Source organism: Sebastes fasciatus, chromosome 1 (genome assembly GCF_043250625.1).
Source record: "Sebastes fasciatus isolate fSebFas1 chromosome 1, fSebFas1.pri, whole genome shotgun sequence".
Classification (NCBI taxonomy): domain Eukaryota; kingdom Metazoa; phylum Chordata; class Actinopteri; order Perciformes; family Sebastidae; genus Sebastes; species Sebastes fasciatus.
This window is the reverse complement of record NC_133795.1, coordinates 35,621,486-35,649,226: the sequence shown is the minus strand read 5'-3', so window position 1 is coordinate 35,649,226 and position 27,741 is coordinate 35,621,486. Positions and strand designations below refer to the sequence as shown.

At 40.8% G+C, this 27,741-nt stretch overlaps 1 protein-coding gene and 1 long non-coding RNA gene across 3 annotated transcripts; one reads left to right on the top strand and one right to left on the bottom strand.

Moving 5' to 3' along the window:
• Window positions 1-1,843: 1,843 nt before the first annotated feature.
• Window positions 1,844-22,173, bottom strand: slc6a11a (solute carrier family 6 member 11a). The gene is made up of 14 exons (XM_074646025.1): window positions 21,136-22,173; window positions 14,240-14,374; window positions 14,016-14,156; window positions 12,937-13,024; window positions 11,236-11,368; window positions 7,446-7,580; window positions 7,254-7,357; window positions 6,751-6,875; window positions 6,242-6,354; window positions 6,001-6,138; window positions 3,382-3,484; window positions 3,056-3,156; window positions 2,168-2,338; window positions 1,844-1,994 (listed from the first exon to the last, which is right to left on the bottom strand). Exons 1-14 carry the CDS (start codon window positions 21,305-21,307, stop codon window positions 1,881-1,883), a joined length of 1,773 nt encoding a protein of 590 aa, XP_074502126.1. The 5' UTR covers window positions 21,308-22,173; the 3' UTR covers window positions 1,844-1,880.
• Window positions 22,174-22,575: 402 nt separating this feature from the next.
• LOC141777539 (uncharacterized) lies at window positions 22,576-24,001 on the top strand. 2 transcript variants are annotated; one of them, XR_012595914.1, is made up of 4 exons: window positions 22,576-22,701; window positions 23,256-23,403; window positions 23,510-23,680; window positions 23,796-24,001. It is a non-coding gene; the product is annotated as an uncharacterized LOC141777539 (long non-coding RNA). The 2 variants fall into 2 exon arrangements; XR_012595915.1 differs by having other exon boundaries at window positions 22,603-22,701; window positions 23,262-23,403.
• The last annotated feature ends 3,740 nt before the right edge of the window (window positions 24,002-27,741 follow it).

The following is a 27,741-nucleotide window of genomic DNA, read 5'->3' as shown; positions in this document are numbered from 1 at the left end:
GATCAAACGGTCAAACTAGGGAGAGTAGATCAAATATGAATCTATATTCTGTTACTGTAGTGCCTATTTCTCTCCTCAAATGTTTTCAGAAACATCTTGTAGTGTACTGTCTAGAAGTAAAATGAGAAAGTTTGCTCCAGCTCGTGGGCGGTGCTTGGTATTTCCTCAACTGATCTCAACATGGCTGCTGGGTCACAAACGTTCTCACAGCTAAACAGGACACAGAGACAAATGTTTTTCTTTCCTGTCTCATGCACTAATGTCAGGATATAGTGACCGTTTTATAAAAATAGCTTTTTTTAAATCATATTTGCTCCATCTCTACCCACAGGGAACATTTTGCTGCACAAAGAGAACTTTTACTTTAAGTGCTTTAAGTACATGTTGATGATAATACTTACATACTTTTACTTAAGTAAGGTTTTGTCACAGTGTGGTATTAGTACTTTAACTGACGTAAAGGATCTGGATACTTCTTCCACCACTACCAGGAAGTCACTGCACCCGGCCAATAAATAGTCCAGCACATAAACCCCGTAAACCACTTCAGTTCTCGTATGGATTAAACAAACAGGATGTAATGTGTTAATCAGTGAGCTATAGAGGAGCTTTTTTTTTTGTTACCTTCGGACAGAGCCAGGCTAGCTGTTTCCCCCTGTTTACAGTCTTTATGCTAAGCTAGGCTAGTTGGCTGTAGTTTCACATTAACCGTGCAGACGTGACAGTACCACTGATCGAGAAGGAGAATAAGCGTATTTCCCAAAACTATTCCTTTAAATGCCATAAAAAAACAACTATTTAGTCAATGAGCATCTTACTGTAAGTGATGGGTCTGATTTCAGTTGTTTCACGAGGGATTTCTGTACGTTTTTGTCTTTGTGGTTTGAAGTGGGCGGGGCTCTGTTGTCCGGCATGTATCAGAAGTTACATAAGAAACAGAATTTGATGACAGATGTTGGGTTGTTTGCTTATGTTGTCATTGTGATGACACTGTCAAATTACATTAAATAATAAATTTATCAACTAATAACTAAGGATGTTTTACCCCTATATTTTAATTTGATTGTTGCTTTTTCTTGTCACAAATATGTTATAAAGAAATATTTCAAAGTTGAAACCAGCCGCTTTAAAAACAACAACAAATAACTTTACAGTACATTAAACAGCTGTTAAATATAGTAAAGGAATTAACTAGAATAACTAAACACAGTGTCCTCAGGTATAAACTGGGAGCAGGTACAGTTGTAGAGAGAAAGGCCCCATATAAGCATATAAGCACCCGGTTTATTATTCCACATTAGAGTGATGGCTTACGTACTTCAAGTTTTCAGGCAACACTTGGAACTTAATTGTTTTACTGCGTTAATCCATCGTGGTGTTCACTGTGATGGGTTGTATATTTGAAACTAATTCAAAGTTTGTTTTGATAACATGTGATGTGAAAAGTGGCTACTTCAACAATCTGAATTCACAGTAATGTCCCACCTATTGACGGGAATAACGTCAATAAAAGTTAGGTTAGTTGGATTTTGAGGTACTTGAGGTGTGGATTGTAGAAAATAGATTGCAACTTAGTGTAGTATTTTGTACATTCAATATCTGTAACAATTCCAAATATAATTTAATGATTAAAAAAACTCCAATATTAGACATTTAATATACTGTATTCAGATAGAATAAAATACTAATTACTAACCACCATATACTATACAGTATATATATAAATATATACTGTATATATATATATATATATATAAAGAGAGAGAGAGAGAGAGAGAGAGAGAGAGAGAGAGAGAGAGAGAGAGAGAAAGAGAAAGAGAGAGTAAACAACCTGCTCTACGTGTTAAAATAGAAGTTATTTTTAAAGGATTGACATTTCATTACACATCGCCGTTTTGCCCGCCATCAGGGACATGCAGTGAGGCGCTGATGCTTGCCATTTCCTTTGTCACCACTGGAAGGTTACCTGCAGGTCGGGAGCTTGTCTTGATACGCTGGAGGAAGGTATTAATATTGTCAACGACTATCACTTGCAGCAGAACATGCACTATGCACCGGCGACACAAAATAGGTTCCAATGAAGTTTAGAAAACTTTAAACTACTACTGCTTCTTAAAACTGAAAAATACCAACTATAAAATAAATAACACTAACAACCACCACTGACCTGCCAGAGAGTTCCTTTTCCTTTGGCCAGTTTGCAGACCATGGTGACTGGAATCATCGTAAGAGATGACATGGCCAGAAACCAGCCGATCCAGTACGCCCACCAAGGATACACATAGGAGTTGTTGAACCTCAGGGGGGTGTATTTCAGGAGCAAAAACACAAGTGTGCCCTTTAAAGGGAAGCAAAACACAATTATATGAACATTGTTGGATCAAAAGGAACTGCTTTGCAAGACAACAGCTTGGGTCCATGTTTACTTCCTGTCAGCTGTTGTCGTTCATATTCACTGCTACAGGAAATAAACAGGGACACATTTACAATGTTTACATTTACAACCATGAAATGGGCTTCGTCCGAAATCACATACTATGCAGCGTACGTTTGTGTGAATAAACAGTAGTATGTATCTTTTTGGACGCACTGAGCAGTGATTTATGTCGTCACTTCCTGAGAGCCTTCTTGCCGGTTGGAGGCATGTAACCATGGTAACTCGTGCCAACCTCATGTGACCAAAACAACGGTTTGTGAGAATCAAAGTCTGAATTAATTTAAAATATATATTACGCCTAGCAAAGTGAAATCTTACAGTTAAATAGAAGTGTTATTGATGTTACAGAGCTGACCGTCAACGTCCTTTATGAATGTTAACTTCACTACTGCATTGCATTGTGTGATATTTATACCGCTGTAGTGTCCAGCGTTGCATACTGTAACATTTCACCGGAAATAGTATGCAATACATGTACTATTGGTTTCACATTTAGGTTTCGGACATTATAAAATATCTCACATACTGTTTTAGTGTACTAAATAGCATGTTAGTATGGAATTTCGGACGCAACCACGGCCTTAATATAATTTATTCTGGCCTCTTTAAAACACCTACACTGCATGTGAGAGGGGTGGCATACATCCAGCAGTACTTGATCAGTGATAGAGGTTTGTACCCAATCATGTCCTCAATGTTGTCATAGAAGCGTTCAGCACCTTGGTCAGAGACAAACACGTCACACATAATATACATTATGTAGTATACTAAAATTTCACTATATACTTCATTTAGCCAATTTTTCAGGGCAAGATCATTATATATTCAAAGCCTTTATAATCAATACATTGTGTGGAATTGGGACATTGGTCATAATGTTGCACAATTAGTGTCATGAAACATAAAAACCAAAGACAGTTGTACCATTGACAACTGTATCTTACCATAAATCCATCCAATAACCACTGACTGGAAGATTGCCATCAGAAGAAGAGAGGGACCACTGCAAACGTAGTGATCAAAGATCTGCAGGATGTATGCGCCAGCCTAAAATGAAAACAGGTAATAAATTGGTTTAGATACCAACTGTCTTTTATTTTGTGCTGTGTAAACAAGCTTCCACTGGTGTCAGTCCTAAACTAGAGACCATCAACCCAACCGGTCGAGGCAGATGGCCGCCCAGCCAGAGCCGGGTTCTGCCCAAGGTTTCTACTCGTTGAAAGGGGAGTTTTTTCTTGCCACTGTCGCAAAACAATGCATGTTCATGGGGGATCTCTTGTTGGGTATCTAAATTATAGAGTACGGTCTAGACCTGCTCTATATGAAAAGAACCTGAAATAACTTCTGTTATGATTTGACGCTACATAAAAATAAATTGAAATTCATTTTAACACTACTATCTTCTTTAACACTTTAACGCAAGCTCAGTTTTAAAGCTAGAGTGAAGATCCTGGTATCATATGAAACTAGAAAACCTAATGAATCCATTGGTACCAACCATGTCATACTAGCGAAAGAGGCTAAATAACGCTCCAAATGTGTGCTAAATTTTGATGAGGAAAAACTGTCATGACCATTTTCAAAGGGGTCCCTTCACCTCTGACCTCAAGATATGTGAATGTAAATGGGTTCTATGGGTACCCACGAGTCTCCTCTATACAGACATGCCCACGTTATGATAATCACATGCAGTTTGGTGCAAGTCATAGTCAAGTCAGCACACTGACACACTGACAGCTGTTGTTGCCTGTTGAGCTTCAGTTTGCCATGTTATGATTGGAGCATATTTTTTTTATGCTAAATGCAGTACCTGTGAGGGTTTCTGGACAATATCTGTCATTGTTTTGTGTTGTTAATTGATTTCCAATAATAAATATATACATACATTTGCATAAAGAAAGCATATTTGCCCACTCCCATGTTGATAAGAGTATTAAATCATTGGCAAAAATGTCCCTTTAAGGTACATTTTGAACATTAATTTGCAATTAATCGTGATTAATCATGGACAATCATGCGATTAATCACAATTAAATATTTTAATCAATTGACATATATATATATACTGGAAAAAACAAAGTTCGGAAACTTGTGTTTGGTGGATTATTTCTCTGTTGTTACAATGCTAATGGTCATTGTATTTTACATCGTTGGAAAGCCTGTTTATTTACCTTCGCAATGATGTCCAACTTGTAAGGATCTTGCATTTGTGGGACGAGCAGCACAGCTGATTATGTGGGTAGCGCCCAAGAAAAATTTGCCAAAATGCTCTGCCAATGGTAAACAGTGTATTCTCATAAGGCTACCAGGAAGCCTGCAATGACTGCTCTTCACCGTCAGGCCCATTGGCGCTGGTGTCGACAACACAGACGATGGAACCTGAACATGTGGGGGAATGTCATGTTCAGTGATGAGTCCCGGTTCTGTCTACCAAAGTTGGATGGGAGGGTCAAAGTATGGAGACGACACGGAGAACGCTATGCTGATTGTTGCACCGATGGAGTAACAGCTTTTGGTGGGGGCAGTGTCATGGTGTGGGGCGGCATCTCCCTCACTGGCAAAACAAGGCTTGTCATCATTGAAGGCCATCTCAATGCAGTGAGATATCGGGATGAGATTCTGCAGCCAGTGGCGATCCCATACCTCCACAATCTGGCACCTAACTTCATCCTCCAAGATGACAACGCTCACCCCCACAGAGCCAGGGTTATCACAGACTACCTCCACAATGTGGGAGTAGAGAGAATGGAACGGCCTGCCAAGAGTCCACACCTCAACCCAATTCAACACTTGTGGGATCAGCTTGGGCGTGCTGTACGTGTTAGAGTGACCAACACAACCACGCTGGCTGACCTGCAACGAATCCTGGTTGAGGAATGGAACGCCATCCCACAGCAACGTGTGACCAGGTTGGTGACCAGCATGAGGAGGAGGTGCCAGGCTGTTGTGGCTGCGTATGGATCTTCCACTGCTACTGAGGCTCCTGACGGTGTATTAATGAATAAAGTGTAAAATTGCCAATATGTCTTGTTTATTCCTTGTTACTGATAGAGAGTTCAATCATCCAATCCACCAAACAACTCAAAACAAGAGTCAACACCAACAGGAGAATACACTGTTTACCATTGACGGAGCATTTTGGCAAATTTTTCTTGGGTGCTACCCACATAATCAGCTGTGCTGCTCATCCCACAAATCCATGATCCTTACAGGTTGGACATCATTGCGAAGGTAAATAAACAGGCTTTCCAACGATGTAAAATACAATGACCATTAACATTGGAACAACAGAGAAATAATCCAGCAAACACAAGTTTCCGAACTTTGTTTTTCCAGTTTATATATATAGTATATCTGGCAAAGTACCCAACTACACACACAGGCACACACATGCACACACACACACAAACACAGAATCACAAGGTGAAAACAATACCAGTGTTGCTGTCGTGGATGGTAATAAGAAAATAAATGGTAAAAGATACAGTTTATTGATCAGACTTCAAAAAAACTCTCACATGATGAATTGCTTACGTCACCAGTGACCACCAATGAATGCTTACTTGTGACACCAATAAGAGGCCAAACACGTAGCAAACAGCACAGATTAGCATCAGAAGAAGCTCTCTGCGGTATCCCTTTCGGATCTGGGAAGGGTAGTTATCCGACAGAGAGGTCATGATGCTTTCAAGCCCAACAAACTGGAGAATGACAGAAAGACAAGTCAGTGCAAAGACAAGTTAACAAAAGAAGAACCACCGGAGGACATTATTTAAGGGAGATATAAGGAAGGCTGCAGCTGACCTGTCCGTCTATTCCTAACAAGATGATCATGGTGAAGAAGCACACGGACCAGACTTGAGGACACGGCAGAAGGGTCACAGCTTGTGGGTAGACGATGAATACAAGGCCAGGGCCTGCCGAGTGAAACCAACAGAGTGAGCCATTGCGGTCTGCCCCAGTGTCTTTTTTGATACAGCTTTGTCTATTTTAGGTTTAAAAATCATAAAAGATGGGCGCCTGGGTTAGCTCAGTTGGTAGAGCGGGCGTCCATGTATTAAGGCTTGGTCCTGACCGCGGCGGCCCGGGTTCGAATCCGGCCTGTGGCCCTTTCCGCATCCACTCTCTCTCTCCCCCCTTTCAAGACTCTATCCACTGTCCTGTCATAAAAATGGAAAAATGCCCCCAAAAAAAAAAAAAAAAAAAAAATCATAAAAGATAAGACTGAAAATTAAAATGAAGAAACAACTTCATATAGTCTGACAGTTTGGATGACCTACTGACATTGGCAGAGAGTAGATTCACACTCATACCTGACTCAGCAACTAAAGAAATGTCGACACCCTGTTTTTGTGACATGTAGCCCAGAACTGAGAAAATGGCGAAGCCAGAGATGAAGCTGGTCCCGCTGTTCAACAAGCAAAGATAGAAGGAGTCCCTGCAAATCAGAAACAATCCTTTATTTCTCTTTTGGTAACACAGGCCTGTTAAATTATTACAGTAAAATAATATACAGAACATGCTTACAGACACCTTGATATTCAAATTACAATAAAATAACTTTAAAATAAAAATTAGACAGATATACCGTAATAGATGGGTGATGGATATAAATAAATGAAAGCTAACATAAAAATAATTTTATATGGAGCTTTTTGTTTTTTTTATGCAAGGCTACAACCATCAGATTTAGGACATTGATTGTGTTTTATTAGTAGAAAATAGTCTGACAATAAAATATTTGGATGCTGTTAGCTTAACACAACTGCAGCCACTAAAATAGTCTTTATTCTCAGTCATATCTTGAAGTACTCACTTGTAACAGTTGTTGTTGTACTTGTTGTAGCTCCCAAGCGTTGTCAGGCATCCCAAACATATGGCATAGGAATAAAATATTTGAGTTCCAGCATCCATCCAAACCTATAAACCAGTGACAAATTAGTATACTCCTGCGTTTGTTACTGTTCAGAATAACCCAATGCAAATTAGAATATGGTCAGAATGATACCTGTGGGTCAGCGAGCCGTGCAGGATTGGGGTACAGGTAGTACTTGATACCGTGGAAGGCTCCAGGAAGAGTCATTCCTCTGATAAACAGCACCACCAACATGGCGAAGGGGAATGTGGCTGTGAAGTAGGTCGCCTACATTTAAACAGAAAGTTATTTAGTTACAAATTAAAGAATACCACTCTGTAACCTACGATTTTTGTAAAAGTTTGCTTGAGACATTAGGATTAATGCTGGGACGTCGGGTGGTCATTGTTTCGGTAGTTTTGCAATACACCGCAGTTGCATAATTCATAAAACATATCGCACCAATCATAGGTCATTTCATTGAGAGAGCGTTCCTATTGGCTGAACTTAGTGTTCCTTGACCAGATTTCACAATGGCGGCGGCGTCACAAACTTTCTCATTTTACAGCTAAACTGTGCACTACAAGATGATTCTGAAAACACTTGAGGTGAGAAATAGGCATTAAAGGGACTGTTTGTAAGCATATGCATGCTCGCATATGCTGTTCAGACAAGACTCCAACACAAACTACACGGAGGCACCAAAACCGCAAAGTTATATCTAGTGAAGCCCATCTTGCTAAACAGTGTTGGCCGCGGTCGTAGGACGCGGGGGAGGCCGTAGCTTTGGTCTCCAGGGCCGGAGTCTCTGTTGTACTCTGCTCCTCTGCCTGCCTGCTTGCCTTCACTCAGCTCGCTCCACCTCACGTTCACGCGCGCACACTACACACTGCAGAAGACTTCGTTAGCTCTGAGAATATCTAGTGAATGTACAGTGGACGTTTGTGCAGAAATAACTGCTGCAGCTCCTCCAGACCAACAGAGGTTTCCCGTGTCTTGTGAAGTGACGGGGCTCCGCAGCGAGAAACGTTATCGTCTCCCACCGGGTGCCCGTGTCTTCCCTGTTCCCTCCGGCCGCGGTCGGGAGGCAGAGGCAGGAAAAGCCAACACTAGGATCAGCAGTGATTCATGGAGAGACCTTGCAGGTGAAATATAGTGATATATAGTGATATTGTGGTTTTAGCTGACGTGTGTCGCCTCACTGTTTTGAGCGATGCTCGTTCATGTCTATTTAGAGCGAGCACAAGCTCGAGCCCGACGCTGACTTTCGTTGACTTAACGGCCACAGGTGTCGCTGTTAACAAGCATTTCTGAAAGTTACAAACAGTCCCTTTAACGTAACATAATATTGATTCATATTTGATCAACGCTGCCTAGTTTGACCGTTTGGTCATAGACAGCAGCTGGACAGCAGACCTCAGATCAGCTCTTACTGCTTGTTTTCCTCCGGTATGTGAAATCTTGCAGATGCCTTTAGGAGCATCAGAGGACACCGGAGGACACAGAGGCACATGATTTTTTTCAGGTTACCTGTTTCATGTACTGCTGTCACGATATAGTGACTGTTTTATAAAAATAACTTTTTTTTAATCATATTTGCTCCAATCTCACTACTTCAGCTTTAAAGGAAGAGTGTTTAACAATTATGGGTGGTCTATTGGCAGAAATAGAATATAATATTAATAAATATGTTTTCTTTAGTGTATAATCACCTGAAAACAAGAATGGTGTTTTCGTTACCTTAGAATGAGCTGTTTATATCTACATAGGGAGCAAGTCCTCTCTTCACGGAGCTGGCCGCCATGTTTCTACAATAACTCAGAACGAACAAACCACTGTGTTAACTTTTCCTGCTTGGGTTGATAAAGTCACTCACTCTGGAGTTAACCCTCGCCGTCACTCCTCTCAGCCGCCGGGAAACACAAAACGAGAAACCTCTGTTGGTCTTGTGGAGCTGCAGCATTTTTATTTCTGCCCAAATTGCAACTTCCACTTGATATTCTCAGAGCTAAACTAACTCTGTCTTTAGCTCCACTAGCTCACTTGTTAGCTCACTCACATTCGCCGCCGCTCTCTCTCTCTTGCTTCACCACTCACTTCCCACATACTCCAAATAACCTACGCTATTCTTACAACAGCTCTAGAGAGGGCCATTCACGTTTTAGACGTCGGCCACCGTAGTTCTGCTGCACGCATGGCACACGGTAAAGGCTGCAATCTGCAACCTCACCACTAGATGCCGCCATATGTTACACACTGTACCTTTAACCTGGGAACTATGTATCTGACCCACTGTGCATTGGACTGAATTCAGGGCATGTGTGAAGCTGAAAATGTGTCGCAGAAAAACTGTTTAGTTTTCAAGTGGACAAATAATAACTTAATTAACCTTATAGGTGAGGGAAGCCAAGACGGTGCTCTTATCCTACCAGAGGATCCAAAATACGTGTGTAGGGAGTAAATCACGCTACGTTACCATGGATCTATTGCAAACATCTCTCTCACAGAAGAATGTGCCAGTTAGCGTTTCTGGTTCCCTTTCTAACAATCACAGACCTCACGCTAGACCTGCTCATCCACTCCACCCCTGGAAAGTCTTTTTCTATTTATATAACCCTTACATCGCACATCGTAAAATTTGCCTCAAGGGGGTTTCACACTCTGTACAGACTCTGACAGATGGGAGCAATGGCTTGTAGCCAAGTTTCACACCATAGTGAAAAAACATCATTCTTTACTGACGTCACAGTATGTGATAACAGCCGCAGACCTGTATGCATGTAAGCATGTACACACATGAGAGCTAACTGGTGCTCTTGGCATTCAAGCCACAGATTACGAAAAGGTCGGTAGAGAGAAAAAAAACAGTTTTATGCCTGTCATACAGTATCAACTTAATGTATTTCATGTGATCTCAGTCGGTGATGTGCCGTTACCAAATGGATGACTCTGGTCTATCGTATGAACTAGGGCTGTTAAAGTTAACACGATAAAAATGTGTTAGCGCAAATTTGTTTTAACACCATTCATTTCTTTAACTCATTAACGCAATCAATCTTTCGGAGGTTGTAGCGGGCTCAGTTTTAAAGCTAGAATGAAGATACTGACATCGTATGTAACTAGAATACCTAAGAGATCCATTGCTAACATGTCATGATAGCTGGTCCCAAAAGAGGATAAATAACGCTCCAAACTTAAGCTAAATTTTGGCAAAGAAAAACTGACATGACCATTTTCAAAGGGGTCCCTTGACCTCTGACCTCAAAATTTGTGAATGAAAATGGGTTCTATGGGTACCCATGAGTCTCCCCTTTACAGACATGCCCACTTTATGATATTCACATGCAGTTTGGGGCAAGTCATAGTCAAGTCAGCACACTGACACACTGACAGCTGCTGTTGCCTGTTGGGCTGCAGTTTGCCATGTTATGATTTGAGCATATTTGTCATGCTAAATGCAGTACCTGTGAGGGTTTCTGGACAATATCTGTCATTGTTTTGTGTTGTTGATTGATTTCCAATAATAAATATATACATACATTTGCATAAAGCAAGTATATTTGTCCACTCCCATGTTGATAAGAGTATTAATTACTAAATAAATACAAATCCCCCTTTAAGGTACATTTTAAACAAATAAAGAATGTGTGAATAATTTGCGTTTAATCATGATTAACTATGGACAATAATGCGATTAATCACGATCAAATATTTTAATCGATTGACAGCCCTAATATTAACACATCATTTGTTTGAAAAGAAAACTTCACAACTTGTTTATGATGATGATCTTTCAAACTGAGTGTGAGTGGCCTCTTGAAAATGCTTTTACTCTCACCGAGTCCCGAAGTAAAAATAAAGAATTTAAAAATGTGTGTGGGAAATGAAGAGTAATACATTACGTAACATTTCTGAGTTAGGAGTTGTCATAATTCAGTCTTACCTTTCCTGTGGATCTCACTCCCTTCCAGACACAGAAGTAGCAGATGACCCAGGCCAGAAGAAGGTACAAAGAAAGGTCCATCTGTATGTTTCCCATGGCCTCTATGCCAGTGGATATATTCAGCACCCGTCGTCTGTAAGGACCAAAATATCATTAGCCAATTATTTGGTGAAATATACATCTTAGCATTACTCACATATTTAGTTCTTATTATATGTTTTTTCCTCCAACCAACTAAACCAACTGATGTAAAAGGTTAAGCTTTGTGCATAATGATAAAAAATACAATTTAGACATGTTGATATATTTTTGGGGGGGAAATCACAGGCGTAGCTAATGGCTTCATTGCATTTAGATGTCCAGATAATCCAGGATGCAAAACTGTTATGTTCTGGCTGTGCCAGCTTATTGTTATGAACTGTTGTAATTTTGGATGTGGTTTATTTGTATATATTTCCGGTGTTTCCTGTTTTATTTTGGTGATTCACTCCTCCTGTGTCTTGTCTGGGTTTACTTCCTTCCTTTGTCTGTTTTCCCGCCTTTTGGTTGATTGTCTGCCCCGCCCTGATTTGTTTCACCTGTGTGTAATCTTGTCTGTTATTTAAGCCTGTGTGTTTCCCCTCTGTCCTTGTTGGTTCGTTCTTGTCTTCCCAGTCCCTTGTCCTCCGTGTTCCTAGTGTTCCTAGTGTTCCTCCTGCCCGTGACTCTCGCACCCTCTGGTTTGTAGTTTTGTTTTTGTTCTCAGTTTGGTTTTGGTGTGTTTTCATTTGTACTTTGTTCCCCTCCTTGTTTTGTGATTTTTGGATTTTGTCAGCTTTATTAAAGCTCGCTCTCTTATTTAAATCTTCCTGTCCTGCTTGTACTCTGCGTTTGGGTTCACTCTAAAGACTCACCTCACGACAGAACGAAAATGACAAAACAAGGAGGGGAACAAAGTACAAATGAAAACACACCAAAACCAAACTGAGAACAAAAACAAAACTACAAACCAGAGGGTGCGAGAGTCACGGGCAGGAGGAACACTAGGAACACGGAGGACAAGGGACTGGGAAGACAAGAACGAACCAACAAGGACAGAGGGGAAACACACAGGCTTAAATAACAGACAAGATTACACACAGGTGAAACAAATCAGGGCGGGGCAGACAATCAACCAAAAGGCGGGAAAACAGACAAAGGAAGGAAGTAAACCCAGACAAGACACAGGAGGAGTGAATCACCAAAATAAAACAGGAAACACCGGAAATATATACAAATAAACCACATCCAAAATTACAACAGTTCATAACAATAAGCTGGCACAGCCAGAACATAACAAAAACACCAGAGTCCTGGGGCACTTAAATGGAATGCAGCCACTATTAGTGTTATTAGTTACATCTGATTGGAGCTGTTGAAACTCAGCAAACTATTCAAAATAATACATGATTGAATGTGCAATGAATGGCCCTTCACACCTTCAGTTCACAGGTGTTTTCAATTATTCTGGCTGATTAGACCACTTTTTAATGTGTAAATGGTCCCGCCCTAACAGATACTGCAAAAAATATCAAGAGTGATGGAGATGTCAATCGAACACAGTCTGTACATGTCCAAGTAGTCCTGACAAGAGGTCTAATCGGCCGAAAATAAATGAATACAACTGTGCTTGAGTGTGTGTGAGTTCAGTGTCAGTTCAGTCTCATTTGGTTAGAAACTTACTGCCAAAACTCTATAACAGACGATGTTGCATTCACAGGCGCGGTCCAGTTAGCAGTGGCATTATAGTTGTTCAATACCACACAAGAATCTAAAATATATCAAAGTATTGTTAAACACAGTTAATGCGTGCATTATTATATCAGTACTACATGATACATTAATTGTTGCATACTGATACAGTTACCCGTTTAGGTAAATTTCAGTTGCCTAAACCAGACATCATACTTAAAGGGACTATTTGAACTTGGGACTACTATCAGAAATGCTTGTTAACAGCGACACCTGCGGCCGTGAAGTCAACGAAAGTCAGCGTCCTGTTGCTCGCGCTTGTGCTCGCTCTAAATAGACATGAACGAGCATCGCTCAAAACAGTGAGGCGACACACGTCAGCTAAAACCACAATATCACTCTATATTTCAGCTGCTTGGCAGTAATGTTAGCTGACCAGACGAAGGTCTCTCCATGAATCAATGCTGATTCTAGTGTTGGCTTTTCCTGCTGGCTGAAGCAGGAAGAGAAACGTTATTGTCTCCAAGCGCGCCCGCAGGGACACACCGGCACCCCGTCGGAGACGGTAACGTTTCTCTTCCTGCTTCAGCCCCGCTGATAACGTTTCTCGCCCCGTCACTTCACAAGACACGGAAAACCTCTCTTGGTCTGGAGGAGCTGCAGCAGTTATTTCTGCACAAACGTCCACTGTACATTCACTAGATATTCTCAGAGCTAAACTAACTCTTCTGCAGTGAGGAGTGAGCGCGGTGTGTGAGTGAAGGCAAGCAGGCAGCGGAGCAGTGACTCCGGCCACACGCGAGCGCGCATATGCGAGCGCGCATGTGTCCCGACCTGGTACATTTATACGCTTAAAAAGTTACAAACAGTCCCTTTAATTATAAATACAATGAAATAATGCAACATTGTCATATTAGTATGCTATTCAAATTAATTGTGTAAATGATAAAACTTTCACTGATATTTTACATAAATGTATATTTACTTAGAACAAATACAAGGAATACTCTAATAGTTAGTTGTGTATGTGTGGGAGAGAGACAATGCTCTATGAAATATAATGAATTTACCTGTATTCCATGTGTTATTACAGGTGGCCCATGCCAGCTCGCCAGAGAAGGAAGCGAAAAGGTAGAGAAACGCCCAGGCTAAGATCACAATGTAGCTGATACATCCATAGAAAATGATAATTTGGCTGGCGTATCCAATGCCTGGAAACAGCAAAAAATGTTAACATTGCATTGCCATAGTATTTCCCTCTTAACTTGATAAACTCCTGACAGGTATACCTCACCTTCAAACAAGGGGCAGACCTTCCTCCAGCACATGACTCCTCCCTGACTGGTGTACTGGCCCAGTGCTATCTCCAGTAGGAACAGTGGGATGCCACAGGCCACAAGGAACAGGATGTAAGGGATGAAGAATGCACCTGCAAGTATGAATAAAGCATTGTATGGTATATCACACACACAAAGTACATCATAATCACATCATTTTTCTGATTTCTGTTATCCTTGGATATTTTCTTTCACCATAAATTGATGATGTAACTGTTAACAGAGTGAAACACCGTGGAAATAGCATTTTACCCTTTTAAATAACCTCTGATAAAAATGAATCGTAACTAGAGACGGGGGGCGTAAAGTGGGGTGGCCAATGGACCTTTCCCCACTTCCTACCCCACTACTTCCGGCACCCCTGCTCGGACCTAAGTGAACCTAAGTGGATACACTCCAGCATACACCTCTCTTGTTGACTCATGCAGTGCCAGTCATCTCACTAACTGTTAAAAAGACTGAATGCATGTAATACATGCATGTGAACTACATATGATGAAGGGAATGTGAAGTGATGTGATACAGTGTGGACAGACAGAAAATAAGGACAAGTAAAATAATTTGTTTTTCTATGACATGATTCGGATGTAAATGTAATAGTGTGAGCTTCACACATTGGAAATGTAAAGAAATGCATACAGAAAAAAAACACGCACATGCTGCTGAATTTAAGATGTTGATGATGTCAAAAAGTGAGTTTTGGATATCAACATTTTCTAAATGTTCACACATAAGAAGCTTATTCAGCTGGTTTGGGTGGAGCTGAGCAATGTGAATAAATGTTACTTATAATATAAAATATGAGTAGCTCTCGGACACTTTCATTTTGTCAAAGTAGCTCTCAGAGGAAAAAAGGTTGGAGAACCCTGCTCTTGAGCTATCTCTCTGTCTCTGTGTCTGCTTGTGTGTGTTTGTGTCTCTGTCTCTGTCTGTCTGCTTGTGTGTGTTTGTGTCTCTGTCTCTGTCTGTCTGCTTGTGTGTGTGTGTGTCTCTGTCTCTGTCTGTCTGCTTGTGTGTGTGTGTCTCTGTCTCTGTCTGTCTGCTTGTGTGTGTGTGTGTGTGTCTGTGTCTCCGTCTGTCTGCTTGTGTGTGTGTCTGTCTCTGTCTCTGTCTCGCTCTCACAACTTAAAAAATATGTGGAATAAGCACGTAATTCAAAACCCATGATCACAAACAGCAGTGACATTAGGCTCTTTCTAAGAAATGTAGTGAATTGATTTTGAAATGTGATTGGGGGGAGGGACTTGGAGGGAATCGAAGAAATCAGAGGAATCAAAACTCCGGCGCACAGCAGGGAGAGAGGGGAGGGAAGTCAAAGGCGTTTGTGGGATGCATATTTTATAATCTTATCAGAATCAGATCATTTATGTCATATATAATATATATAACTTATTTATTATCAGTGTGTATTCTTGCCAGATTCGCTCGTGGCACATGGAGAAAATAGACCAGATGCTGAAACTATCGCTGAGGATCGCGGGCCAGCCACGGAGTTCCATGGCATGTCGCGTCCATTGTTAACAGTACAATTGATTTATGGTACATGTCCCCGTCCTTTCCACGCTTCCCATTCATTGTCTATGTAAGCAGCCGTGCAATGCATTCTGGTAGCGTAGCGGCATTACTAGAGAGACGGGGCGTCATGGTGGCCGCTCCTCATTTGCATAAAGTTGAGGTCTAGGCAACTTTATGCAAATCAGGGGCGTCCGGTGCGACTTGCCGCCTCTGGAAACTCCCTAGAAACTTTTAAACTAACCGTTGTCGATCCAAAATAAAAACAGATTTAGCAACTGCATGGCTTATTTCTTGCATTAAATGTTTTCAGACACACATTTCGGTGAACTATTTTCGTCATAAAAGAGAAGAAAGTTTACAAACGAGCCGCCATGTTGTTTCCGGTTTCAAAGCTGGGAGCAGCAGCACACGAGGGTAAAGCGTTCATCCAATCAGATGCCGAGTGCCTTGTGTCTAGTGGCAGCCCATCAAGCGTCCAATACTGGGTAGCAAGGCGATCCCTCGCGATAAAAAAAGCCCCTGTGGACATGTACCATTACATAGGTGCTGAAAGGACGCGGGCAGCGCTTCTCCAGAAATTGCTAGTCTATGTGAATCCGGGGTAACTGGCAACAGCCTTTTTAACTCCCTGACAGCCGTAGTTAGAGTTTCAGTCTTTGCCAGAGAGTTGAGACTGTCTTGTGTTTATCCTTTCAGTGGTTTATTAGTTCTGTTATTTGTGACTTTGGTTTCTTGGATTTGGGTTTTCTTTTTTATGCAGTCATTCTAGTGTTTCCTGTTTTATTTTGAAATTCACTCTTCCTGTGTCTTGTCTGGTTTTACTTCCTGACAGACAATCACAAATAGGCGGGAAACAAACAAAGGCAGGAAGGATTATAGACCAGTGTGCAGAAAGGATTATAAACCAGTGTGCCTAGAAGCACTTGCCTTGTGCTTCTAGGCACACTGGAATAAACCACTTAAAGGATAAACACAAGACAGTCTCAACTCTTAACAAAAACAAAACATCCAATGTCCTCTGGCACAGTGCAAAACCGTGACAAAGGTGAAACACTGACTGAAACCAAACCAAACCTGTGATCACTGATTTCTTGAAAATTGATTGTAATGTACGATGTTGTATTATGTGATTTTATGTATGATGTGGTGTTATGTATTTGTTTTTATCTATTCTTAAAAGCCTAACCAGGGACAAGGTCTTTAAATTAGCTACGGCTAGAAGTCCTATACATTGCATCGGTTGCACTTTAATGAAATGTGACGATGCCTATGTATTGTCCCTGTCAAATAAATTAATAAAATATAATAAAATTTAAAAAAAATAAAAAAATCCTATCAGATGGGGGACCCTGGGATAAAATCTCTCATCCGTGGTCTAATTTGTGTCAGTTTAGAGGTTATGATATGTTTGTTGCCTTTGTGAAACCATTTTTTTTTTTTTTTTCAATTTACATAAATAGTGAACAATAAATATAATGCACTAAGGTAACATAGACCAGCAGGATTTTTAGTGCAGAGGTCTTCTTGAAACATGCAGACTAAAAAGTATATAGTGGAAACTGAAGAGATTTAAGATGGAAACCAGAGTTGACACAGAAACGGTTGGATTTTATTTTACCAGAGTTTAGTCATGAAGTTGATTCTGAAGCCTGGTTTTGTGCCAACTATCTGCCTGGGACTGAAACAATGACGGGGAGTCAGTAACTCGAGCTTTCTTTAAAACTTTTGGGTGGCTTTGGTGGCATTACAGTTAGCTAGCTGGAGCATTAAGCTAGTGCTCTCGATAGATTGAGCCCTCAACAATATAAGCTGTGACCTTACAGCTCATCAGTTGCCCTAAATTCACCACAGGAGACACATTTTGAATATGTGCACTTTGGATAGAGTTTGGAGTTGGATGGTTAGTCTAATTCTTTTGGGAAAATCAGTGAAATATGCCACTTTTAAAGAGTGGTCTTATCTGAACTTGAACTTCTTCGCCACTGAATTCCTTACTTTATGCTCTTTACTCAGCATGTAAGAGACCAGTGAAGCAGGTTTTGAACAGGTTCAGTGTAACCAGTATCACCATATTACACAATATGTGAATTAGTTCAATCTGAGGGATGTGAAATGAGCCTGAAGCCGTGGGCACACTGCCCAAATGAGGCTCGCGTGGCGTCTGCGTCGCGTGGTGGTTGCGTGAAGCCGTGGGCACACCGCCCAAATGAGGCTCGCGTGGCGTCTGCGTCGCTTGGTGGCTGCGTGAAGCCGTGGGCACACTGCCCGCATGAGGCTCGAGTGGCGTCTGCGTCGCATGGTGGCTGTGTGAAGCCGTGGGCACACTGCCCGCATGAGGCTCGCGTGGCGTCTGCGTCGCTTGGTGGCTGCGTGAAGCCGTGGGCACACTGCCCGCATGAGGCTCGCGTGGCGTCTGCGTCGCATGGTGGTTGCGTGATGCAGGAGTATGGTGTTCACACTAGACGCTAGTTGGCTGCCTGTCAGCTGTGTTTCTGCTGCTGCTGTCAGCCCTTTCTTTCTGCAGAGTTTGCCTTTTAATGGCCATTTAACTTCATGATAAATATAATTTATATTTATTTTAGACAGAGAAAGGTTCAGAAACGTGTGGTAATTAGTAAATAATAGTAATAATCCACAATTAAAACTCAGTACTGTATTCATTTATGATGCTTTCCAAGTCACTGTTTGTTCCACATCACTGTCCGGCACATATTTCAGAATAAAAGCCTCGTGTTAACAAATGAAGGAATTCTGTGCAAAGAAAACCCGCTTTAGGGCTTTTATTTTCTAAATGAAAGCAGGAAGTGTTGATTTAAACCCCAAACTTTATCAATTCTTTGAGCTCCCAAAGTGACTGCGTGTTCCACAGCAATGACTGCTCATATTTCAGAATAAAAGCCTCGTGTTAACAAATGAAGGGATTCTGTCTATAGAAAAAACGCCTGAGGGCTTTTATTTTGAAATGAAAGCAGGAAGTGTTGATTTAAAAACAAGTTTACTTAACTTTACTTTTTTCATCTCCGTAACATATTCTACAGATAAACCTCGAAACTGTAGTAAAGTCTTGCAGGTATGAAGTTAATATACAGTCAATAGATCACCTTCACTGTCTGTGACATATTCTACAGATGTCTAGACATGTAAACTGTATTATGTAGCTGATATGATGTCCATATACTGTCAATAGATCACCTTCACTGTCTGTTGCTGCTGGGACACGCAGCCGAGACGCGAGGGGCTCGCGCGTCTCATGCAGGCAGTGTCTCCACCACTTGAGGAGCATTGTGTCATGACTTCAGAGAGCAGTTCCAAAGCACACTGGAGCACACGGATTTAAAGCTAGCAAGCTGCGACTGTGCTCGGCTCGTGATTGGCTCTGGTGGGTGTGTGGGCGGGACCTCGATACTGCAGCTCCCCCACCTGATCGCTCCATGTGACGTCAAAATCTCAAGATGGCAGCTCTTGTACCCTGGATATTTTGGCTTCACTTTTGTACAGTGGAAGGAGGTGGAGACGCATTGTCCATCTACATATACAGTCTATTGTAGATATGAAAAGGCATTCTGGACAGTCACCCAAAACAGTAGTTAGGACACAAACAAATGCAGGATTTGATGTGAATTTATGGCCTATGCTGATAACTCCTGTGCACTGACTCCAAACCACCCAAGTATTTAAATGGACAATGTTGGGATTTAAACCTGCAGTAGGCTGAATATTTTTGGCATCATTGGGCAAAAATCCCATAATAATCTTTCAGCACATTGTAATTCAAGTGTTCTGAGAGAAAACTAGACTTCTGCTCCTCCTCATGGCTCTGTTTTCAGGCTTTAAAACATCTAACCCGTGACGGGAGACTTTGACCAATCACAGGTCATTTCAGAGAGAGAGCGTTCCTATTGGCTGTGCTCAGGTCATGTGACCGGTATTTGGCGTTCCTTCACCTGATTACACAATAGCGGCGGCGTCACAAACGTTCTCATTTTACAGCTAAACCGTGCACTACAAGATGATTCTGAAAACATCTGAGGTGAGACATAGGCATTAACGTAACATAATATTGATTCATATTTGATCAGCGCTGCCTAGGTTGACCGTTTGGTCGGAATTGGCGAGAGATTGACAACCGGCTGTCATAGACGGTTGCTAGGCAGCAGACCTCAGATCAGCTTGTTTTCCTCCGGTATGTGAAATCTTGCAGATGCCGTTAGGAGCACCGGAGGACTCATAGACACATGATTTTTGTCAGGTTACATGTTTCATGTACGACTGTCGCGATATAGCGACCGTTTTATAAAAATAACTTTTTAAACTCATATTTGCTTCAATCACGCCTACTAAAGCTTTAAGGCGGTAAACTGTGTTAATTACTACGCAGTTGGCGTCGAAACTTTAGTAATTAATAAAGTTTACTGCCTTAAATGCGTGTGCTCCAGTGTGCTTTGGAACTGCTCTCTGAAGTCTCTCCTGTTACGAGCATGGTGTTTTGTAAGAAAATAAAAATCGGAAGATTCAGCGAAGAATGTGCTTCTGCTCTTTGCACAAAAACACACGGCACATTATTTTCTTAGCCTTTCATAACTTGTCAGATCCTTAATCGTCAGATGTGAAGCAGAGGGAGACAGATTGAAATCGAGGAGAGATTTAGCATTCAGGGTTTGTGATTCAGGGATAAAAACTGAGTTTGTATGATAATGCATTCAGCAGTTTATCACGTTTACTGGATGTTTTCCAAGCACAACAGGTGTAGTTTCTCTCAGTCCACTGGGATCTTTTTTTCCTAGTGTTTTAATATTAATATTAATATAGGCAACAAGTAAAGTAAAACAATCTTATAAGTGTGCCTTTGTGATAATAAAACAATACTCTAACATCTTTACCATCATTTTTTTTTTTATTTGTCTAATTTATAGACAGCAATGACAAAGTTTAAAAAGTTTGCATTCAAGATCTGACACTATACTGCACTTTTTTTAAAGTGGAAGTTGGAGTAGCAATGTTAAACTAAGAGAATAATAAGTAAGGGATAATGTACAGGGAGCCGGTCATTGTGGCCATGCCGGATCCCGACGCGGAGTGACCCTGAAGGGGATTCTTTCACAACAATGACCCTCTATCTGTTCATTATCCAGCTTATTACACGGCTACTTACTTAAGAAATCAATAATTTCCCACAAAAACGCTCCGCCAGAGCCACATATCAGAATTGCAGCCATAGCAACGGTCTGTTATACATAGCAACGGTCTTCTATAAAGAAATAACAGACCGCAGAACGGCGTGATTGACCAATCAGAATCGAGTATTCAACAACGCCCTGTAATAAAAAGTAATACTCACCACCACCATTCTTGTAGCACAGATATGGAAATCTCCATATATTTCCAAGTCCAATGATAGCACCAGCCACAGACAGGATGAACTCCTTTTTGCTGCCCCATTTGCCACGCTCCTCGACTGTTTGGGAAGCAGCCTCAGGAGGGAGATGGCACCTGTACAGAGAGCCTGCCATACCGCTGAGGGAGAAACGCTCTAATGACAGGAGTGGCCAAAATCCTTGAGTTTCTGGATTGACTCGATGGGGATTGTCTTATGCAGATTTGTACTTACCTAACTGACATACTGCAAAGGTATTTAGCCACAAGGGGGACCTCTAGATGTGAGCCTAAAAGTTTGCCACTTACAAAAGCCTCATGCTCCGAGTCCTCAAGAGGCAAACAACAGAGTGATACATTCGGTGTGACCAATTTCTATTTGGACATGGCATTGAAGGCTTTGAAAGCAGGACTCTCCGCCTCACACAAGATATGAATAACAGAAAAACTAGGAGACAAATTGTTTTACCCAAAGCAAAACTTATTTAAACACAAATACAGATTAACCTGTCAACCTGTCAACCTAATTTCAGTGTTAGTACACGTTTCGAGCCATATAGTTTTGTATCATAAATCATGCCAGGAATTGTAGACATTTACCTTTAAAGTGAGCCTGTGTATATGGCTTTCCACCTGCTTCTCCTCTCTGAGCTTGAGCACTTGAGTCCAAGCACCAAGTTGTCTTCTAATACAGTACTTTTTATAGTGAACTCATATTTATATAATGTTTATTCTTATTTTCAACATTTTTATTGATGCGTGTATAATTTAAAAAAAATAAAAGGCACCACAATCGCTATTGGAAAAAAAGGTACACAAAACCCATGGAATTTAAGGATTACAAAGAAAGAAAAAAACAAAACACAATGAACCAATAGGACAACCCCCCACCAGTGCCTGTCAATAGCAATGAAAGACAGGGATTTAAAAATTAATAAAAAGGTAAATAGATAAATTAAATTATATAAATCTAAATGAAATAAAATTAATAGATAAATACCTTAAAATAAATATATATATATATATAATAAATGCATTTAATTAAATAATAAGAACAGTAATGATAATAATATCATGTTTATTCTTAGAAGGAATTTGATATGCATTGCCATATAATTTTAAGCTCAAAGGCTTGAAATTATAGGCATATTAGAGCTTGTAAAAGGGAGACAGTGCGCATTAAGATTGCTTTTTTACGAGTGTTTGCATGTGATAGAAAGGTACACTGTAAACAATTGCTGTTAATTTACAGCAGAATTTCAACAGTATTAACCTGTTATTGCTAAAAACAGTGCTTTACTGTTAATACAAAAGAAAATCTGTTAAATTATGCTCATAGGCCGTTTTTTAACTGAACTATAATGTATTCTTAAAAAACAGCACTTTACTGCTGATCAACAGTCTAAAGTATCATGAATAACAGTTTGATGCAGTATTTTTTTAATTCTGGGAAGAGCAATTTCACCTGATCTGCACATGTGAGGCTGGATCCGTTCTTTTCTTCATCCATTCCCATCTTACTGATTATTTGGTAAGTAGTAATGTTATTTAATTAATAAATCTGTGCAAAGGTTATCAGTGATGTTTCCAGTTAGTTTGCATTACAGAATATGTGCATGTCATGATAGAGGGATTCAACAGCTAGCTAGAATTTCACAGATGATTGCATATTAATCGGACAACACAAGGAGCTCATTTTAATATCTATGTATTCAAGTTAATATCTAAGTTAATGTGCTGACACATGTATTTTGCCAGTGAATTCATGCATAACGACGGTGTATACATTTTACAGTCTATGGAAGTCCTTTCAACATTTAAAGTAACATTAAGACTTCAGTGCATGTTGGTTATTGGGTGGTAATTCAGTAGAGAAGATACAAAATTGAAGGCAAGGTTATTTACTAGCTAACTAGTGTTTTTGAATGATATCTGAAAACCACATGTTCTATAGATCAGATGGTCAGAATATTCATAATTGATCAAAAAACGGTTTCTCAACCAGTAATGCACACCACTCAACACAATTCATTTAAAACATTGACTAAAAATCCATGAAGTTGACTGAGGAAATTTCTTTCTAAGTTTCAGGTGAAACAGCAGGAAGCTATTGGCGCTGGATGGTCAGCCTTGAGGGCCACTTCATATGTGAGGGGATCCAGCCCACCTTCTTGATGGGGCTTGCTGCATTATTTTCCACCTTCTACACCTGCACGCTCAAATTAATCTCAAGGTTAGATACTTTCAGTAAAACCTGTATTTTTATTGTGGCATTAATCTAAGTGATTCACACAACTTGATTTTTACACAGTGCCTGAAGAAACACTATCATTTTTCAGGTGCACCGTAGGAATAAACCCTGAGAGAGGCACCAAGGATGGACAGGGCAAAGTCTTCTCAAAGAAAACTGGCAAATTCACGAGCTACAAGACAAGACTACAACCGTATATCCACATGTATCCACTCTGCTGATGGGACTCATGGACTTGAGTGGGACTTCATTTAAAATGGTGAGTTTACATTACATACATGATAAGAGGAAATGAGGGGTACACACGCTGATTTTGTATGTGAGAAGTTACAATGAAAGTTGTGTTGGAACTCATATATCTCTCTCTCACACAGTCAGCGGGCTACCAAGGCTGGATTGAGAGAACTGGTGTCTTTGAGTGGGCCATAAGTCATTCACTAACTCACTCCCCGACCATCGCCCAATACTTGGACTTCCACACTTATCCATGTGCCTTGTTAGAGACTGAATATTCATACTTGGACATGATGTCACATGTCTGGTGGTGTTGGTGCTCATTATGATATAAGGCAAAATATTATTTGAGAGTTTTGTTTTAACTATGATGTAGCTCAACTCTCTGTAACTGTTCCACAAAGTAAGGTTAGTAAGATTGACAGATGTCTTCAGAAAAATGACCTGCCTTTCATCTTAATTACTATTGCCCAAGGCAAAACTGATTTCACACTTTTCTCAGGTATTCGTTTAAATTACAGTTCGGCAGGTGTATTTATCACACTTATATGACAAGACATTTGAAAGGTGGCAATCATCCAGGTGTCAAACGTTGTACGTATATCCTGTCAGGCCTGCCGTGAAGGGGACAAATGTTACAACTGTCAGGGGGGGTCCGACGGGGATCCTTCCACACCGGGCGAGCGGCTGTCATTCACCCGCTGAGTTGAATGTCCCGGGCAGACTGAGCGGCCGACTGACCCCACCCGTTGAGAAATGTAAAACTATTATCAGTTCATTATGAAACTGTGGCGGGCATAATTTACGGGAAACAGCTGATCGATGAGAGATGACGTTACCTCCAGAGGGTCAGACTCATAAACCTGATTCAGATGTCCCTAACCCTAATATAAATATGATGTAATGGAACTTCCTGCTGTAGGCCCCTATATGATAACGTATGATGATAGTGAAGATGACAGAAGTTGAGTTGATTTACTATATTCACATGATTTGATTCAATTGATTCACATGTTTTGTTATTTCAGAGTTCTTTTTGCCATAGGTTTATTTGATCAATAGCTTAATTTAAAATCAATACACGGGCTAAATAAGACCTGGGTAAAATGGAGCAGGAGATGGACAAGCGGTTCGGTGCAGCGTCTGCAGTTATGCGGGCGCTGTAACGGACCGTTGTGGTGAAGAGGGAGCAGAGCCGGAAGTCAAAGCTCTCAATTTACCAGTCCATCTACGTTCCAACCCTCACCTACAGTATGGTCATGAGCTTTGGGTAGTGACCGAAAGAATGAGATCGCGGATAAAAGCGGCTGAAATGAGCTTCCTTCGTAGGCTGGCTGGACTCAGCCTTGGGGATAGAGTGAGGAGCTTAGACATCTGGAGGGAGCTCGGAGTAGAGCCGCTGCTCCTTTGTGTCGAAAGGGACCAGCTGAGGTGGTTCGGGCATCTGATCAGGATGCCTCCTGGACGCCTCCCTTTGGAGGTTTTCCGGGCATGTCCAACTGGTAAGAGGCCCCAGGGTAGACCCAGAACTACGCTGGAGAGATTATAGATCTCGTCTGGCCTGGGAACGCCTCGGGGCCCCCAGGAAGAGCTGGAAAACATTGCTGGGGAGAGGGACGTCTGGAATTCCCTGCTTAGCCTGCTACCCCCGAGACCCGACCCTATGCTGTTTTCAGTGTGAATTACCCCTTTTATATTCATGCCTTCATGTACTTCTCCTCTAGTATAAAGTTGTCAATAAGTATACTTGCCCCATAGTTTATTAGCGCTTTATCTAATGCAGTTTCCCTCATGCAAAAACACACTTCTGCCTTTCCACCTTCCCTGCTCCTCCAGGGTTATTTCTGTGCAGCTCAGTATTTTAAAGTCACAGCAGGGGGCACTTCAGATCTTTGGTCTTTCCTTCCAGTGCAGAGTGACACATCCAGCAGCCACTGGACACAGCTTGTCGATTGCCAATGTGCTTTACAGCTTCCGCCCTTTTCAGCCAAATCTCTTACATTTACTTAATCACCAGTGGTGGAAGAAGCATTCAGATAATTTAAATAAGTAAAAGTAGCAATACCACCAAAAAAACATGCAGTTTTTGAGTATACAGTAAATGTCTTATTTTCGCCTATTCTAAACTAGTGTGTTTGAATATTTCTGCATACTGGGGTCCCTAAAGAGTATTGGAATTGCATAAATTGGGTATCACTGTAAAGCTGAGACTCTTGTGGATCCAATGAGCCCAACTGTATTCATGTGTGATGATGTTAGTCCCCATAGTAGCCATTTCATTGCCGTGAGACCATTTTTTGAAACTTGACCTCACTGTATAAAATGACCTGTGGTGACCTCTAGGATAATCACAGCCTCATGAAACTGTACAGCCACAAACTAGACACCTAGACTCATTCATAGGCTTTCCTAGGTAGACTGACAATAAGGGGGTTTCTGAGCAGTTTCCAGAACAGAAGTGCTCGCCATCCAATCGCCGAAAAATGCAGTTCTTGCAGAAATCTCCAGATGTCAAAGGTTTTTGAACCCAAGTCACAGCATTGCTTTTTCTATGGTTTTCTTAAGGTCTTGGTGACTTAATGTGGTATTTTTGGAGGGATTATTGATCATTTTTATTTATTCTCAAGTGGTAAAAAATGGTTGAATCTAGCACCAAATCTGTGTAACAAATGGTATCAACCCGAAAATTGCTGCAACAACTTACAATTTACTTGCAATACTTATGAGACATGATAGAGCATGGGAATGGCCATCACATACGTCTATCATAATGTTCTAAGCCCTTATACACTTTCACAATTTGTTTCAATTAATTGATTAATTCATGTTTATTTCTGATTTATGACTAGAACAACTTGGCCCACAATGCTGAGCTGCATCTCAAATTAATCTTCAGGTTCCAGGACATGTACTGCTGACCTGCTATCTCCCCCTAAAACAAAGACAGGAACAGGTCTGTGTGGCTCTCAGAGGGTCACAGAAATGTCCAGTCCAGGACAATATATAATAAAAACAATGTGAATGTAAATATGAAGTGTACAAATACAATGCAAAAATGAATTCAAAATCAGTACAATATAAAATTTATTGATTTCTCATAATATGGTTATGATTTGACAAAAACTGTTTTACATTGCTTATACAAAGTCCACATGAAGTTACCTGACAAAGTGCACACCTTCTTTGTGGTGGGAATTAAATGTTACATGCTAAAATAACGGCTGTCAGAGATAGACAATAATGGTGCCTTCAAATGAAACTCGTGAGCTCGTGTTTACAACATGGGAAGCCGTGTACACTATATGCTTGGCGTTCAAGTGGTTAAGTCGTGAGGTTAACAATTTAGCAAGCTAGCAAGTGGGTAATATAATGCAGTAAATGCAAAGGCATAATGACAGAGGAAAAAGATCAGGCCGTTGGAAATTTCAACAAACGCGTCACAACTCGTGAACTCTGAGCTTTCAGAAACTTTCCACTTAAAAGGTCGTGACTACGACGCTAGGGGGGCGTTCACATGGACTCAACTCGTAAACACGGTAAACGTGACTCCATTTGAAGGCACCAATAGACTTGAAGGACTATTAACAAGCAGAGGAGATCCTCTATTATTAAAACAGTGAGATCATGTGAACTTGGAGACATGCCAAACTCTACATGGAAGCAGTCATTACATTGATTTGTACTGACGGTGCAGCATTTTAGACTCATCTCTTACATTGACATAATACATATTATGTCTGAACAAATTGTTCCTTCACCAGCATTAGTGAATCACCTCCACTCTCCTGTCAATACATCTTTACATCTACAATTTTCCAGGAAGCAGCTGTCATGGATCTCTACATTAACAAAACAACTACAGTAAAGTCCAAAAGTCTGAATCGACTACCAAAGATTGTGCATGTATGACATTAAAATAGATCTGAATATGTTGTTTGCACAACATTAACTGAAGACTGGCAAACGATACATTTTCTGTGGGCAGTGCTGCAGATTCCAGAAATATTTCCCCATTTTTAAAATCATATTTTAAAGTTTTGTTTTTATGATAACTTGAATGTTCTTTAACACAAACACTGTGGTCTT